This window comes from Pogona vitticeps, chromosome 6 (genome assembly GCF_051106095.1).
Source record: "Pogona vitticeps strain Pit_001003342236 chromosome 6, PviZW2.1, whole genome shotgun sequence".
Lineage (NCBI taxonomy): Eukaryota > Metazoa > Chordata > Lepidosauria > Squamata > Agamidae > Pogona > Pogona vitticeps.
Window position 1 is genome coordinate 116,786,483 of NC_135788.1, and position 14,489 is coordinate 116,800,971.

Here is a 14,489-nt window from a genome sequence, read left to right on the forward strand (position 1 = left end):
AGTCAAAGCCTTGATTTCTAGCCTTAATATAAGATGCGTTGCAAATTTCGGTAATTCGGTAATACAAAGGGAAACAAATTCCTGCCCCATGTTACACTAACCAAATGTAATAAGAATTGCAGTTCCCAGCATGCAGAAGACCATGTTGGACCTACCTGCCACACATATGTTAAACCTGAGGAGTTTCTCAACATCAAGAGAAGCTACTACCGTAATTCAGCACGGACAGAGTTTTATACAGGTATTTAGCAAATAAAACAAAAACAAAAAAATTCCAAACCAGATTTTAAAAAGATAAGCTTTCAAAATCCTGCATTGGATGGATGGATGTGTAAGATTTTATTCCTCTCACATTCGTATTAATACTTTCTATCCAGGCTGGGAAGAAATTTGTGATTTTGCTTATATATGTATGAGACTGAAATTATCTAATTGTCAATCACAATTGACAAACCCCAAAGTAAGCTACCCAAAGTACAAAATAGCTTTAAATCTATTCATTTCCCCCTTTATATTTAAATAATAAAATATTTTGACTTAACTTTTCGCCCTCCTTGATTCCAGAATGGTTCAAGAGCATTCGGCTATGGTTCTTCTGCCTCACCAAATAAATCAGCTTCTGAGTTTTTAATTTTTCTTTTCATTTTTTTTTGTTTGAAACGGAGACCTTGTCATATCAGTTCCCCCCTCCTCCCGAAACATTTCCTGCATCTGCCCCAGAGACCAGAATCCATGGCGTGGAATCACAAAGGGAGTAGTTAGGGCACTGAAAACTTTTTGGCCCAGTCAGAACTTTCGTACAAACCGTGTCATCCTTTCGTCCTTGGTCTCTAAAGGGTTCTGTGTTCTTCTGCCACTAACAAGATGAGGGCTAATCATCTTGTTTATTCTAAGTAAAGAAATATGACAAGAATGCACCAGGAATCTCTTGAACCTGTACATTTACTTCTACCTGTACCTTTTTCTTCACAAGGAAATAGATCCTACAAGTGACTGATTCTACCAGAATAGCGGTTCCCGATCTTGGATCCCCAGATATTCTTGGACTACAACTCCCAGAAATAAAGATGATCGGGGGGACTGGAAACCAAGCCCTGTGAAGAAAAGCTGAAAGAACTGGGCATGTTTAGATAAGAAGACTGAGGGGAGATAGAATAGCACTTTCCAAATACTTGATATGCTGTCATACAGAGGAGGGGCAGGATTCTGTTCTTCTTTATCCCAGAGTGCAGGGCACACAATAACGGGCTCTAGTTACAGGAAGCCAGATTTCAGCTGAATATCAGGAAAAACATCTTAACTGTTAGAGCAGTATGAGATAGAACCAATGACCTCAAGGCGTTCAAGAGACAATTGGATGACCCCATTTGTCAGATATACTTTGATTTAGATTCCTGCCTGGAGCAGGTAGTTGGATTTGATGGGCTTATAGGCCTTCCAGCTCCATGATTCTATGATTTTTATGAAAACTTATACAGCGTAACATAGCAAATCAGTACAGAGTGGTCATCTTCTCCCAGTAGACCTAGACTTACTTTTAGCTCAAAGAGTCATTTCAGACCTACAAGGCCAATGTTTCCTGACCTTGGCTCCTGAGATCTTGTTGGTCTACAGCTTCCATCGTCCCTGGTAAAGATGATGTGATAGGTGATCAAGCAATTTCTGTGGACTTAAGGTTGAGAACCAATAGCATGTAGACCATGAGCAGAGACCTTCACTCAATCAAGCATCTTCCTATGAGGTGGGAACCTAGAGTCGTAGGAGACCATCCTTAATTAGGTTGCACCAGCCAGAGATTTTATTGCCAAGGACGAGATGTAATGTGCACAAGCTATCCATACTGGCTGTTGACCGGTAGTGGGATCACACCTTCCCACTGCATCTGAGGTGGATTTTACAGGTGCTCTGTAAGGTGCTGCATCCATCCCTAAAGGGGTTCAACATCTTAGATAGAATCCTGTAAAGTCCAGACTAAAACCTGGAGCAGATTCTCTAGCTCTGTGACCCTCACCTCCTTTAACATAACATCCCTGTTACAGCAGCTCCACCAGTTGCTGATCCATTTCCAAGCACAATTCAGAGTGCTGGTTCTAACCTGTAAAGCCCTAAATGGCTTGGGTCCAAGCTATTTCAAGAACTGCCTCTCCCTCTATAAGCCTGCTCAGGCATTAAGAACATCAGGGGGTGATCTTAACACTCTCAGTCCCACCACTCACAGGTGCGCTTGGTGGGAACACGGGAGAGAGACCTTCTCTGTGGTGGCTCCCAGACTTTGGAACTCCCTCCCACTGAAGGCCAGCCTGGCCCCATCTTTGCTGTCTTTCTGCAAGCAGGCAAAGACCTTTCTCTTCAGGCAAGCATTCCCTCAGTGGCTGCCCGCCTGAGTGGGGTTGTTAAAATGATTGTTGAGCTTTACTGCTTTGGATGTGTTTTGGTGTGGTTTATGTTTACTGTGTTGTAGTGTGGCATTTGACCCTTCTGAGTATTTGTACTGTATAGCTACAGATTTTAGCTTTAAATACTGTCTTTAAATGATGTAAACTGCCTTGGATCATTTTTAAGGAGAAAGGTAGGATAAAAATGAATGAATGAATGAATGAATGAATGAATGAATGAATGAATGAATGAATGAATGAATGAATGAATGGAGGAGGCTGAACAGAATATGAAACACTGCAAGCCAACACCTTGCCATCCCTCCAGCACTTGCTGGTGGTGGCAGTTTCCTCACTCTGCCTTGTGGTAGGGCTGGCCCCGATTGTACTTTTTTGAGAGCTGTAATTGTTAGATTCTTTATGAGACAAAGTATAACTGTTTGATGCTTATACTTGGGTGTTCAGTTTAAAATATGGGAAGACAGGCTTATTAAAAAAAATACAAGCAGTTTCCATGTGAGTTTCTGTGTAATGATTCTTAGTTGTGAGGAATGACCAAACACATGAATTGAGGGACCTCCATGTTGCATATAATTGACATTATTACTGAACTCTGATGTCAAGCTGAACGTAAAATGCAGCTACAGTGGTGCCTCGCAAGACGAATGCAATTCATTCTGCGAGAAGCGCTATCTTGCAAAAAAATTGTCTTTCGAGGTTCCCATAGGGAACCTCGGAAGACAAATGAAATGTATTCGTCTTGCGAGGCATTGGTCTCAGAAAAAAAAAACCATCTTGCGAAGGGTGGCCATAGAAGAAACCATCTTGCAAGGCACCATAGCGATCGCAAAAACCAATCGTCTTGCGGGTTTTTCATCCCGCGAAGCATTCATCTTGCAAGGCACCACTGTATCTGTTTTAAGACTGTTAATGTGGTTAAACACGTGTGTTTGACTACTTCTGTTTTTGAGGAACCATTACAACGATAAGAACCCAGTGCTTTATTCTGAAACAAGATCTGATGCAAGACGAGACATCTAAATATTGGCCTAAGGTTTGTGCAAATGATCTGTTGGTACCTTACCAACAGCTCAATAGCAGGTGCTTGGCTAACTGGGGAAAGAACTCGTCTGCAGGATTCGGCCCACTAGTCTGCTGGGGGCAAGAGATTTTTAGAAGGAGACCCCTAACTTTGAAGGCCCTCTTCTCCAATGGAGTCCTTCCTTGTAGCCAAAGATTTCTCCTGAAATCTTCTCACTAGGCTTGTGCCTCTATTCTTCTGGGTTCTCATGGGCTGGAAAGTGCTTGGCCACAGGCTCTGTTCATCTTTCTGAGAGGACTCACCCAAGAGAGCCCTGCCAAAAGACCAGGGCAGACTGTATCTATCTGCATTGTTCACCCATCCTTTTCCAGAGATGCGGTTTGTCTAAATTCTTAACCCCATGAAACGGACAACTGAGAAACCACCATCTCTGCTTTGAGAAGGAGTGTTTCAATTAAAAACAACAACACACACTGTGAATTCTCCATGGTTCAGGTCTGAGAGTACCTTTAGGGAAGAGAAATGCATTTGAGCTTAGCAGAAAGAGAGGCATCATGGGAATGATGTTACACCCCACCAAATGTTGTAAAATAATACAGTGGTGGCTCGCATAACGAACGCACTGTTTAACGACAAATCCGCATAGCAATGCGGATTTGCGATCGAAAAACCGATCGCATTGTGATATTTTCAAACAGCTGATCGCGGTTCCAAAATGGTCACCAGAAGGAAAAAATGGCCGCCCGCAGCGTTTTCGCACCGATTCCTCGCTTACCGAGGTGACGAAAATGGCGGCCGGATTGAGGATTTCTGCTTAGCGGTGAGTTTTGTCCCCATAGGAACGCATTAAACGGAGTTTAATGCGTTCCTATGGGGTTTTTTTTGCCCCGTATAGCGACGTTTCGAATAGAGACGATTTATCCGGAACGGATTATCGTTGCTATGCGGGGCACCACTGTAATAAGGAAATCCTTAAAGGAGACGGTAACAAGGAAGTATCTTAAAAGGGGAGGATCAGTTCCTTAGCTCTAAATTCTCCTTCATAGACCACTCTTCTCTCTGTTAAGTGAGGATGAACAACAAATATGCTGAGAGAATCTATTTTACAAGGTGTTACGAAGCCTAATCTACAGTTGTTTTGTGATTACTTTTTGCATTACAGGTGACATTCCACTCAGGTTGAGACAGGAAATGGACTGGAAGAAGAAGACACAGAATGATGCCTGAAAAAGCACTGGTGTTTTATCGAAATCTTTTGCACAGGAGATAAAGGAGAGGCTGAAATAACTTGGAACCATGACAACAAGAAGAGTGGAAGGTCACTTTCTGTCATGATTGTTGTTGTTGTTGTTGTTTAGTCGTTTAGTCATGTCCGCCGCTTCGTGACCCCATGGACCAGAGTACAGTTGGGTACAGTGAGCCAGTGGGGGTTAGAACACTGGCCATGGGGGGGGGCAGGTTTTGACTTGCTACTGTCATGAAATGGACGGTGCTACTTCGAGTTGCTCAGGTTTGACGGAAGTAACTATTCAGCCACTGTGTGAACAGACTCTTGGGCCAAATCTCTGGAAAAAACCACATGGTGTTCACAGCGTCTCATGTTGCTGCACATGACACATGCCCTTCTGTAGTTTAAAAATGGTGCACAATTCACACTTTCACAAACCATAGCAGGGCTTGCTCTTAAATTTATACCCAAGATGGAAGGATTTGGGGAATCCATAAGAAAGTCTCTCAGGTTGCAGAGCATGTAGGTTTGGCCCCTGTTCCTGCGCAGGCAGAGGGGCGAGCCTACAACATGAACTGCATTCATAACTCACTTTCCTCATGGTGCCTATACTCTGTTTGAAGAGGGATACAGCGGTGCCCCGCATGACGATGATAATCCGTTCCATAGAAATCACTGTTTAGTGAAAACATTGTCATGCAAAATCCATTTCCCCATTGGGAACAAACGGTCCGCGACGCACGGACCAAATCATCATCCAGCGATAATCCCCCATTGGAATGACTGTTTTGCAAATCGCTATAGCGATTGCAAAACCTCATTGTCATGGAGATTCATCATTTTACGAGGTTGTCGTCTAGCGAGGTACCACTGTATCATAGAAATCAAGAGGAAAAGAAAATCAGAACATCTAACCAATTCCAAGCAGAAACCCGTGGGAAAAGAGAATTTCCAGCTTAAGCCAGGGTAGAGACAAGTCCACAGATCTTTACTTCCTCTGATTTTTTTTTACACCTGACGATGGGTGTTTATTTTGCCGGTGCAAACGTTGTCTTCTGCCATAATCTGTAGAGAGCGGCTTTCATCTCTCTGTTCCTTAAAGTATAGATTAGTGGATTCAGGAGAGGGGTGAGGACTGTATAAAAAACCGTTGCAATCCTGTTGAAGGTGCCTTTGGAGTGGGGACGCATATATGTGAAGACGCAAGGGACGTAGAAGCAAGCCACGGCTGTGAAGTGGGATGCGCAAGTAGAAAAAGTGTGGTACTTGCCTTCTCCATGACCAAGCTTCAAAATGACCCCTAGGATGCTTCCATAGGACAGCAGAATGAGGAGGAGACACAGGAAGGCTACAGTCCCAATGCCGAAAAAGATCATGGTTTGATTGATGGAGGTGTCCCCACATGCTAACTCCAACAGTGGTGTTGGGTCGCAGAAGAAATGGTCAATCTTCATAGGTCCACAGTAGGTCAGGTGGAAGGTCAAAGCAGTATGCAGAAAGGTATGGAGAAATCCCATAATCCATGTGAGAGTTGCCAGGCGGACTGACATTATCCTGTCCATGATGGATCCATAGTGGAGAGGGTGGCAGATGGCCAAGTAGCGGTCATAAGACATGACCGTGTAGAGGAAGCATTCTGTGCTTCCCAGGAGTTGGGAGAAATACAGCTGAATGACGCAGCCCGTAAAGGAAATAAAGGTGCCGCCAGGTTCAAGGAAGCCCTGGAGCATCTTAGGAAGAGTAACAGAAGAGAACCAGAAATCGAGGAAGGAGAGGTTCGCTAGGAAGAAGTACATGGGTTTGTGTAGGTTTGGGTCAACCCAGATGGTCACCAAGATCAGAGCGTTCCCCATTAAGGTAAAGAGGTAAATGGTCAAAAACAGCGAGAAAAGTGGAGTGTCCATCTCTGGTTTGTGTGGAAGGCCCATCAAGATGAAGTGGGTCACTACGGTCCCGTTCTCGCCCTCTATCCGGGCTATTTGTGGAGAACCAACCGGAATGAAATCAGCTCCCCTGGTTCCGATCCTGCTATTTTCCATCTACATAGTGAAAAAGAGACAGAAAAGAGGGACAATTATGACTTTTCATTCATTGTATACTCGTATCTATGTAAGAAATGTGCATGTAAAATGAGGTCAGCGCTACTTGAAACATGGCATCTCCCTTTATGAGCCTGCCTGGCTTTTTAAATCACCAGGGGCAGGCCCGTTCTCTTGGTGTTGCTGTCCTCACAGAGGCTTTGGATGAGGGAGAAACAAGAGAGAGCCTTCTCTCTCACTGCTTCCAAGCTGTGGAACTCCTTCCCACCTGAGGCCAGGTTGGCCTAATGTTTGCTGGCTTCCAGCAAGCAGGCAAAGACCGTTCTTTTCAGGCAGGGGTTTTATCTGTAACTGGCTGCCTAAGAGAAGGTTGCTAAAAATGAGGCTGCTGTTTTATTTTTTTTTAATATTATTATTTTTTTAAAATTGATTTTAAAAAATTATTATATGGCAAACTGCTTTGGGCAAAAAGCAGAAAACTAACTAACTAACTAACTAACTAACTAACTAACTAACTAACTAACTAACTAACTAACTAACTAACTAACCAACCAACCAACCAACCAACCAACCAACCAACCAACCAACCAAACCAACCAACCAACCAACCAACCAACCAACCAACCAACCAACCTCCCTTTTTGTTGAAGTTCTGTTTATGTTTATGGATTTCAATGGCTTCCCTGTGCAGTCTAACGTAATGATTGCTGGTGTTGTCCAGCATTTCAGTATTTTGAAATAGGATTTCATGTCCAGCTTGTTTTAGGGCATGTTCAGCTACTGTGGATTTTTCCGGTTGTTTTAGTCTGCAGTGTCTCTCATGTTCTTTGATTTTGGTGTGAATGCTGCGTTTTGTGGTTCCAATATATACCTGGCCACAACTGCAAAGTATCCGGTATACTCCTGCAGTGGTGAGGGGGTCCCTTTTTGCTGGCCGTAACATTTGTTGTATTTTTGTGGTGGGTCTGAATACTGTTTGTGGGTTGTGTTTTTCAAAATGTTACAGTCAGCAAAGAACAAAAGAGAGACTGGAGAAACGTCAGGAAGAACAACTTTCAGAACATGGCCAAAGAACTCGAAAAACCCACAACAACCATCAGATCCCGGCCGTGAAAGCCTTCGAGAATGCAGATCAATGTTTCTGTTGTATAAATAAAATACAACCAGCCAAGTAAATAAGTGATGTTTAATGGCCATACTGTCTGAAGGGATTGTGAAATCAAAGGTAACTTTTCTAGGCTTTGCTGGGAGCATACAGAGATTTCTATTATAATATCTCCAATAGCTTCTATACCATGGGAAGAATGAGGAAGCTCTCTGAGGTAGCAGATTGTGAGGGACAGCAGAAGTCCTTCTATTTGGAAATCTCCTTCTTCTCATAGGCAGACCTATGTGCCACAAAATCTGGCCACCATCCCCCTCAGTAACCCTGACCTTTTGCTGGTGCCAATATACAATCCAACTGCCAGTCTAGATACGTTTCTGACTATGAAATAGGGAGAGCATCTTTGCCTCAGGCAGCAGAATGGTTTGAGGCAACCCTGCTGAAAATTGGCACTATTGTTAAATAAAGGATGAATTTCAGGATAGCTCAGTGGTTTAGATCAGTGGTTCTTAACCTTGGGTTATTCAAGTGTTTTTGGACTGCAACTCCCAGAAGCCTTCACCACCAGCTGTGCTGGCTGGGGTTTCTGGGAGTTGCAGTTCAAAAACACCTGAGTAACCCAAGATTAAGAACCACTGGTTTAGATGGCTGGCTTTGGAGCCAGAGGTTGGGAGTTTCATTCACCACTGTGCTTCCTTGATGGGAGCTGGACTTGATAATCCCTCCAGGACTGCAGGTCTAAGATGGTGGTGGTGGTGGTGATGAATATGATGTCTATGTTAGGTTATGGATTTGTCAGACTGGCTGAAAAGACCACAGTTTAATCCCTATAGGTTAGGATTTCGGGGATACTACAAGGTCACCCTGAGAGCTCACTGGAAGGACATATCCTGAAGCTGAGGCTCTAAGACTTTGGCCATCTCATGAGAAGAGAAGACTCCCTGGAAAAGACCCTGATGTTGGGAAAGAGTGCAGGCAAGAGGAGAAGGGGACGACAGAGGATGAGATGGTTGGACAGTATCACCAAAGCAACCAACATGAATTTGACCCTGGGAGGCAGTGGAAGACAGGAGGGCCTGGCGTGCTCTGGTCCATGGGGGTCACGAAGAGCCGGACATGACTTAATGACTAAACAGCAACAACAAGATCAATGGGAAGGAGCAATGAAGCATGTTTTGTTGTGACTATAGATGGGCAAGAATCAGAAAAATGGTGGTTTGTTTTGATTCGTGATTCATCAAGGTTGATGAATCACGAATTACAAATTTATTTTTTCCCCCAGATGCATATATGAATCGATTTGTCAGTTTATTTTTTAAACTTTAAAACACTTTAAAATGCACACAGAGCCGATACCGACAGACACTAAATTGGCAGGGAAGCTTTCCCCGGCTCTCCTCTACAATCCCGCTAAGTCTGGTGAAGAACGACCTTCAGAGATCCAAGTTATACAATCACAAAATGGGTTAGGGTCACTAAAAATTCCTTGATTCATGATTTGCTGGGGGCATTGATTCATATAAATACAAATTGACAAACGAGCCTTTTAAAAATGGATTTAGTGATTCCTTTTTAAAATTTGTGCCTGTCTCTAATGACCTCTGTATTGTCTTATCTTCAACAGCCCTGCTCAGCTCTAGCAAATTCAAGCTATCCACAAAGCTTTCCTCCAGCACCCCATTTCAAATGAAGTTTTTTTTCTCTCTTGGCTTTCTTTACTGTCTATTTATTTAATGGTTCAATGACAAGGCCACTCGGGGGGGGGGGTTTCACAATGAATGGGACAACAACACATACCCGTAAAGTATCAAACATCATCAAACAAATCAAAACTAAAAATACAATATTCCATCACCAATTTAACACATAATTTGTACAAAGTCAAAGGCAAAATCAGAATTAAAATAACAAGCATACAGAGTAAGTAAAATCAATAAGCATAAATAAGAATTTGAAAGGAAAGGTGGCAGAATGAAGTAAACACTAGAAAGTGCGGCTGCATTATTCAGCTTTAAATTCTGAGAAGACCTGCCTAAAGAGTCATGTATTCAAGGATCATTTAAAAGCCTGTCCTTCTGAAATGGTTGAGAATGTTGGCTCAGAGAAACCTGAGTTCAAATCCCCAATTAGCCATAAGCTGAGCTGGTGGACCTTGACCCAAGTTTTGGCCACAAAACTGTTAGTAATGTATGCCAGACTAAGTTCAATAGGATGTGTTTCAGGGCAAATTGTCATTACTTATGAAGTTAAGGTTTGAATTTTTTTGCCACATGCCAACTGGCACAAGAGGTTGGCAACACCGACTTCATAATTAACAGCATTTCGCTGCTAGTATTTATGTCATTGGACTTACGAAGGTAACAGTCAGTAACATGATTCTGGACACTATCTCTTGACCCATATTACCTCAACAGGCCTGTTGTGAGAATGTGGGGACAGAAGAAGCTAACCTGTGTGTTCACTGACAGAAGAGTCAGGCTGTTAGAAAGAACAGTGAGCTGTGGAAGAAAAGATCACCAGATCAATGAATCAACTGACGCTGGCACAGAGGCTATATGAATATTTTTTTAAAAGTTCTAGTTATCTACCACATGGATTTCCATCCTAAGCCGGACCTCAAAATGGCAAAGAACTGGACAAAAGCAAACTGTGTAGCTGTAACTGCAAAGTGATCAGTATTTTTTTTAAAAAAATAAAAATAAAATTCAAGATATTAAATGGTTGAGGTGATCAGTCAAAACAAAACGTGCCAAGCAGCAAACAGATAAAGCAAATGTGAAATCAGCTGTCCTTTCCCGAAAAGCAGACATTCGAGTAATCCCACTGAAAACAGTACCAAAATGAAGTGATTTTACCCCATTTGTATCCCTCAGTCTTATAAGCAAATTATGACACTAGATATGGAAGAAAATTCAAACCATCTTCTAAATGTGACACAATGGACCTTAGATGCATCCTTTATTGTTTCTTACCTACCTTTTAGTGTGGAAAGTGAAAGCGGTGAAGTTTCCTTAAACATCCAGGGCTGTAACATGAGGAATGCTGGAATCTGACAAGAAGAGACCAGCTGAAAATCATGTCAAAAGTGCAGGTTGCAGGTCTCTGCATTTCACAAGGAATGAAGTATCCTGAGATGCTGATGTAACTGTGTAAGATATTGAGACTGGGCCACTGAGACATAGCTTCCCATCGGGAGTCCATGTGGGTGTTGAGCAAATGGAGAAGATTACTATCAATCTGCACTGGAATGAAGATTGCATTTGATGTATACTAAACATAAGAGAAGATGGATTGATTGTTGTGGGTTTTTCGGGCTCTTTGGCCGTGTTCTGAAGGATGTTCTTCCTAACGTTTTGCCGGTCTCTGTGGCCGGCATCTTCAGAGGACAGTACCCTGTGCTCTGGTGTAGTTGGCTTGGGAGAGAAGATGGATTGTTATGAAAACATAAACACAGTGAAATGGCACAACAATGCTGATTAGAAATCCTACATGATGGACATCTGCTGAAAGTTCCTCTTCTACACGCCCGCTAAAAGTACAGGGGCCCTATCCTCCATTTCATATGGCCATGTAAGTGTATAACCAGTCTAGGAGGATGAATCCAAGTATCATGGCCAAGGGATATACATACCACATTTTTTCCGTGTATAAGACACCTCCATGTATAAGACGCCCCCACTTTTCTAATCCAAAATTAAGAAATCTAAGTGGGGCTTAGCAAGTGTAGGAGGAAAGGGATCAAAGCGCTGCAGGATTGCTTTGATCCGTGCTTTCCCCTTCACTTGTTTTTGTTCTCTCCTCAGCTTATTTCCATGTATAAGACAACCCTCAATTTTTAGTCTAAAGAGTTTAGACAAAAGTATAGTCTTATACATGGAAAAATACGGTACTCCCAAGGGAGACACAGCAGAAACTGTCTACTGTACATGAACAAGTTCTGGAGCCTCTTTAAGGGTCTCAATAGAGATCAAGGTTTCGTTAACACACTCCATTTTAGCAGATAATGTTAATCTTTTTAAATCTTTGACTGTATTATATATTGTTTCATTTATCTTTTAATATTTAATGTGTTTTTAAATTGTGTGAATTTATTTATTTATTTATTTATTTATTTATTTATTTATTTATTTATTTATTTATTTATTTATTTATTTATTTATACCCCGCCCCTCTAGACCATGTCTACTCGGGGCGGCTTACAACATAAAATAGATCTATATAAAATATATATATAGTCATAAAATACAATTTCTATATTAATTAAAACAATTAATTAAGAAAGGATACTAGGTTGGGATAAGATAAGAAAAAAGAAATGAAAAGAGTTAGCTGACTGGAGGGAAGGCCTGCCTAAATAGCCAAGTTTTTAACAGTGTTTTAAAAACACCCAGCGAGGGTGCCAGCCGAATTTCTGCTGGAAGGGCGTTCCACAGCCGAGGAGCCACCGCCGAGAAGGCCCGGTTTCTAGTTTTTTTCTTTCCGAGCCTCTCTCGGCGTCAGGCCCCTCAGCTGTCCCTGCTGGCTACAACGGGTGGTTTGGGTAGATCTGGGTGGGAGGAGACGGTCTGCCAAATATTGAGGTCCCAAACCATTTAGGGCTTTATAAGTAATCATTAGCACTTTGAAGTCGACGCGGAAACGGATGGGCAACCAGTGCAGAGCAGCCAGGGTGGGGGAGATGTGTTGGTGTTTTCTCACCCCACTCAGTAGCCTGGCTGCCGCATTCTGGACCATCTGTAATTTCCGCGTCAGCTTCAAAGGCAGCCCCACATAGAGTGCGTTACAATGGTCTAATCTCGAGATTACGAGCGCATGTACTAGAGTAGTGAGGCCCCCCCGATCAAGATATGGGCGCAGCTGGGCAATCCGCCATAGATGAAAATAGGCGGAGCGGACCACGGACGCCACCTGGGTTTCCATGGTAAGCGCCGGGTCCAGATGTACCCCCAAGCTGCGAACCTCATTCTTTGCGGCAAGGGTCATCCCCCCGAAAGAAAGGGAGTTGCCTATGCCGCTGACGGAAGGACCACCTACCCTCAAGACCTCCGTCTTGTCCGGATTCAGCCTCAACCCATTCGACTGCATCCATTCCAGTACAGTCTCCAGGCAGCGCTGAAGGGACAGAACAGCATCCACTGAGGAAGATGAGAAGGAGATGTAGAGCTGTGTGTCATCAGCATACTGGTGAAACGAGGCTCCACACCCCCTGATGACCCCCCCCCAGCAGCCTCATGTAGATGTTAAACAGCATTGGAGAGATGATCAACCCCTGTGGGACCCCACCATTGAGGCTCCACGGGGTCGAGACCCTCTCCCCAAGCTGTACTCTCTGGGGACGGTCCTCCAAGAAGGATCGGAGCCAAGCAAGCGGTAGGCCACCTATCCCTAACTCAGAGAGCCTCCCCAGGAGGATACCGTGGTCAATGGTATCAAAGGCCGCTGAGATGTCAAGGAGGACCAACAGGGATATATTACCCCTATCGGCCTCCCTCAACAGGTCATCCATCAGTGTGACCAGTGCCGTTTCTGTGCCGTAGCGCAGCCTGAAGCCCAACTGGAATGGTTCCAGAGCATTGGTTTCATCCAAAAGCGCCTGAAGCTGATCTGCCACCACCCTCTCAACCACCTTGCTAAGGAAAGAAACGTTGGCGATGGGCCTATAATTTACGATGTCGTCCATCGCCAAATTTGGTTTCTTCCTAATGGGCCTAATGAGTGTCTCCTTGAGGGCGAGGGGGACCTTGCCCTCCTGGAGAGACCCATTAATTATTGCAGTGGCCCATTCTGTTGTTACAGGCCTGGCTGCTTTGATTAGCCAGGCCGGGCAAGGGTCGAGAGAAGAGGTGGAGGCCCGGCAGCGATCAAGCGCCTTGTCCACCAAATCTGGCGTCACAGGCTGAAAGGAATCGAGAATTTCCGGGCAAGGCGGAGCGCTGGACATCTCAGCTCGATCCACTGTATTTGAAAAAGGAGAGAGATCACGGCGGATGGCCTCCACTTTAGATTTAAAAAAACACTGCAAATTTTAACGTTGTGAGCCACTTTTGGTCCCTTGTTGGGAGAAATGTGGCACAAGAAGAAGAAGAAGAAGAAGAAGAAGAAGAAGAAGAAGAAGAAGAAGAAGAAGAAGAAGAAGAAGAAGAAGAAGAAGAAGAAGAATAGAACAATAACCTCTCTCTCTCTGATATCTGGTAAGTATTAAAAAATGGTTTTTCTTAACAGACGCTGTCCCAGAAAAAAAATACATCCATAGGACAGTCAAGGCCCCTTGACCTAATGCTATAACCCTGATCAAGATCTCTTTAAAAATACATCTGTAATATTTGTTTTTAAAGCTTCCAGCTACACTTTTCAAGGAAATCAGCGGGAACTGCTGGATAGCTTGGTGGTTTGAGGTCTGGATGGGAGTTTAATGTTCCACTGTGCCTCCTTGACAGGGACTGGACTCAATGATTAATAGGGTCCCTTCTAGATGCACTTTTAGCAATTGTGTAGAAGAGGAAATTTCAGCAGATGTAGGTCATCAAGAAAGTTGCATCTGCTTCCGGCCCCCACATAATGATTTAAAATTATAGAGGAGATGCATAAGCATACTTCATATAACATGGTCAATGTTTCTTACTTCAGCGCCTGATCAGCAGCAGTCTCAATGGTGCTGTGACCTGTATGATACCGTGGTAGGTGTTGAGAGACCTCTCTG

The 14,489-nt window shown here is 43.5% G+C and overlaps 1 protein-coding gene across 1 annotated transcript; it reads right to left on the reverse strand.

Moving 5' to 3' along the window:
• Nucleotides 1-5,667: 5,667 nt before the first annotated feature.
• On the reverse strand, nucleotides 5,668-6,745 carry LOC110070618 (olfactory receptor 10G9-like). Its single transcript, XM_020778312.3, has one exon. It carries the CDS (start codon nucleotides 6,682-6,684, stop codon nucleotides 5,674-5,676), a length of 1,011 nt encoding a protein of 336 aa, XP_020633971.3. The 5' UTR covers nucleotides 6,685-6,745; the 3' UTR covers nucleotides 5,668-5,673.
• Nucleotides 6,746-14,489: the final 7,744 nt, after the last annotated feature.

What these genes read in the sequence shown, in the direction of transcription:
- LOC110070618 (XM_020778312.3), bottom strand. Translation starts at nt 6,684, where the DNA reads ATGGAAAATAGCAGGATCGGAACCAGGGGAGCTGATTTCATTCCGGTT.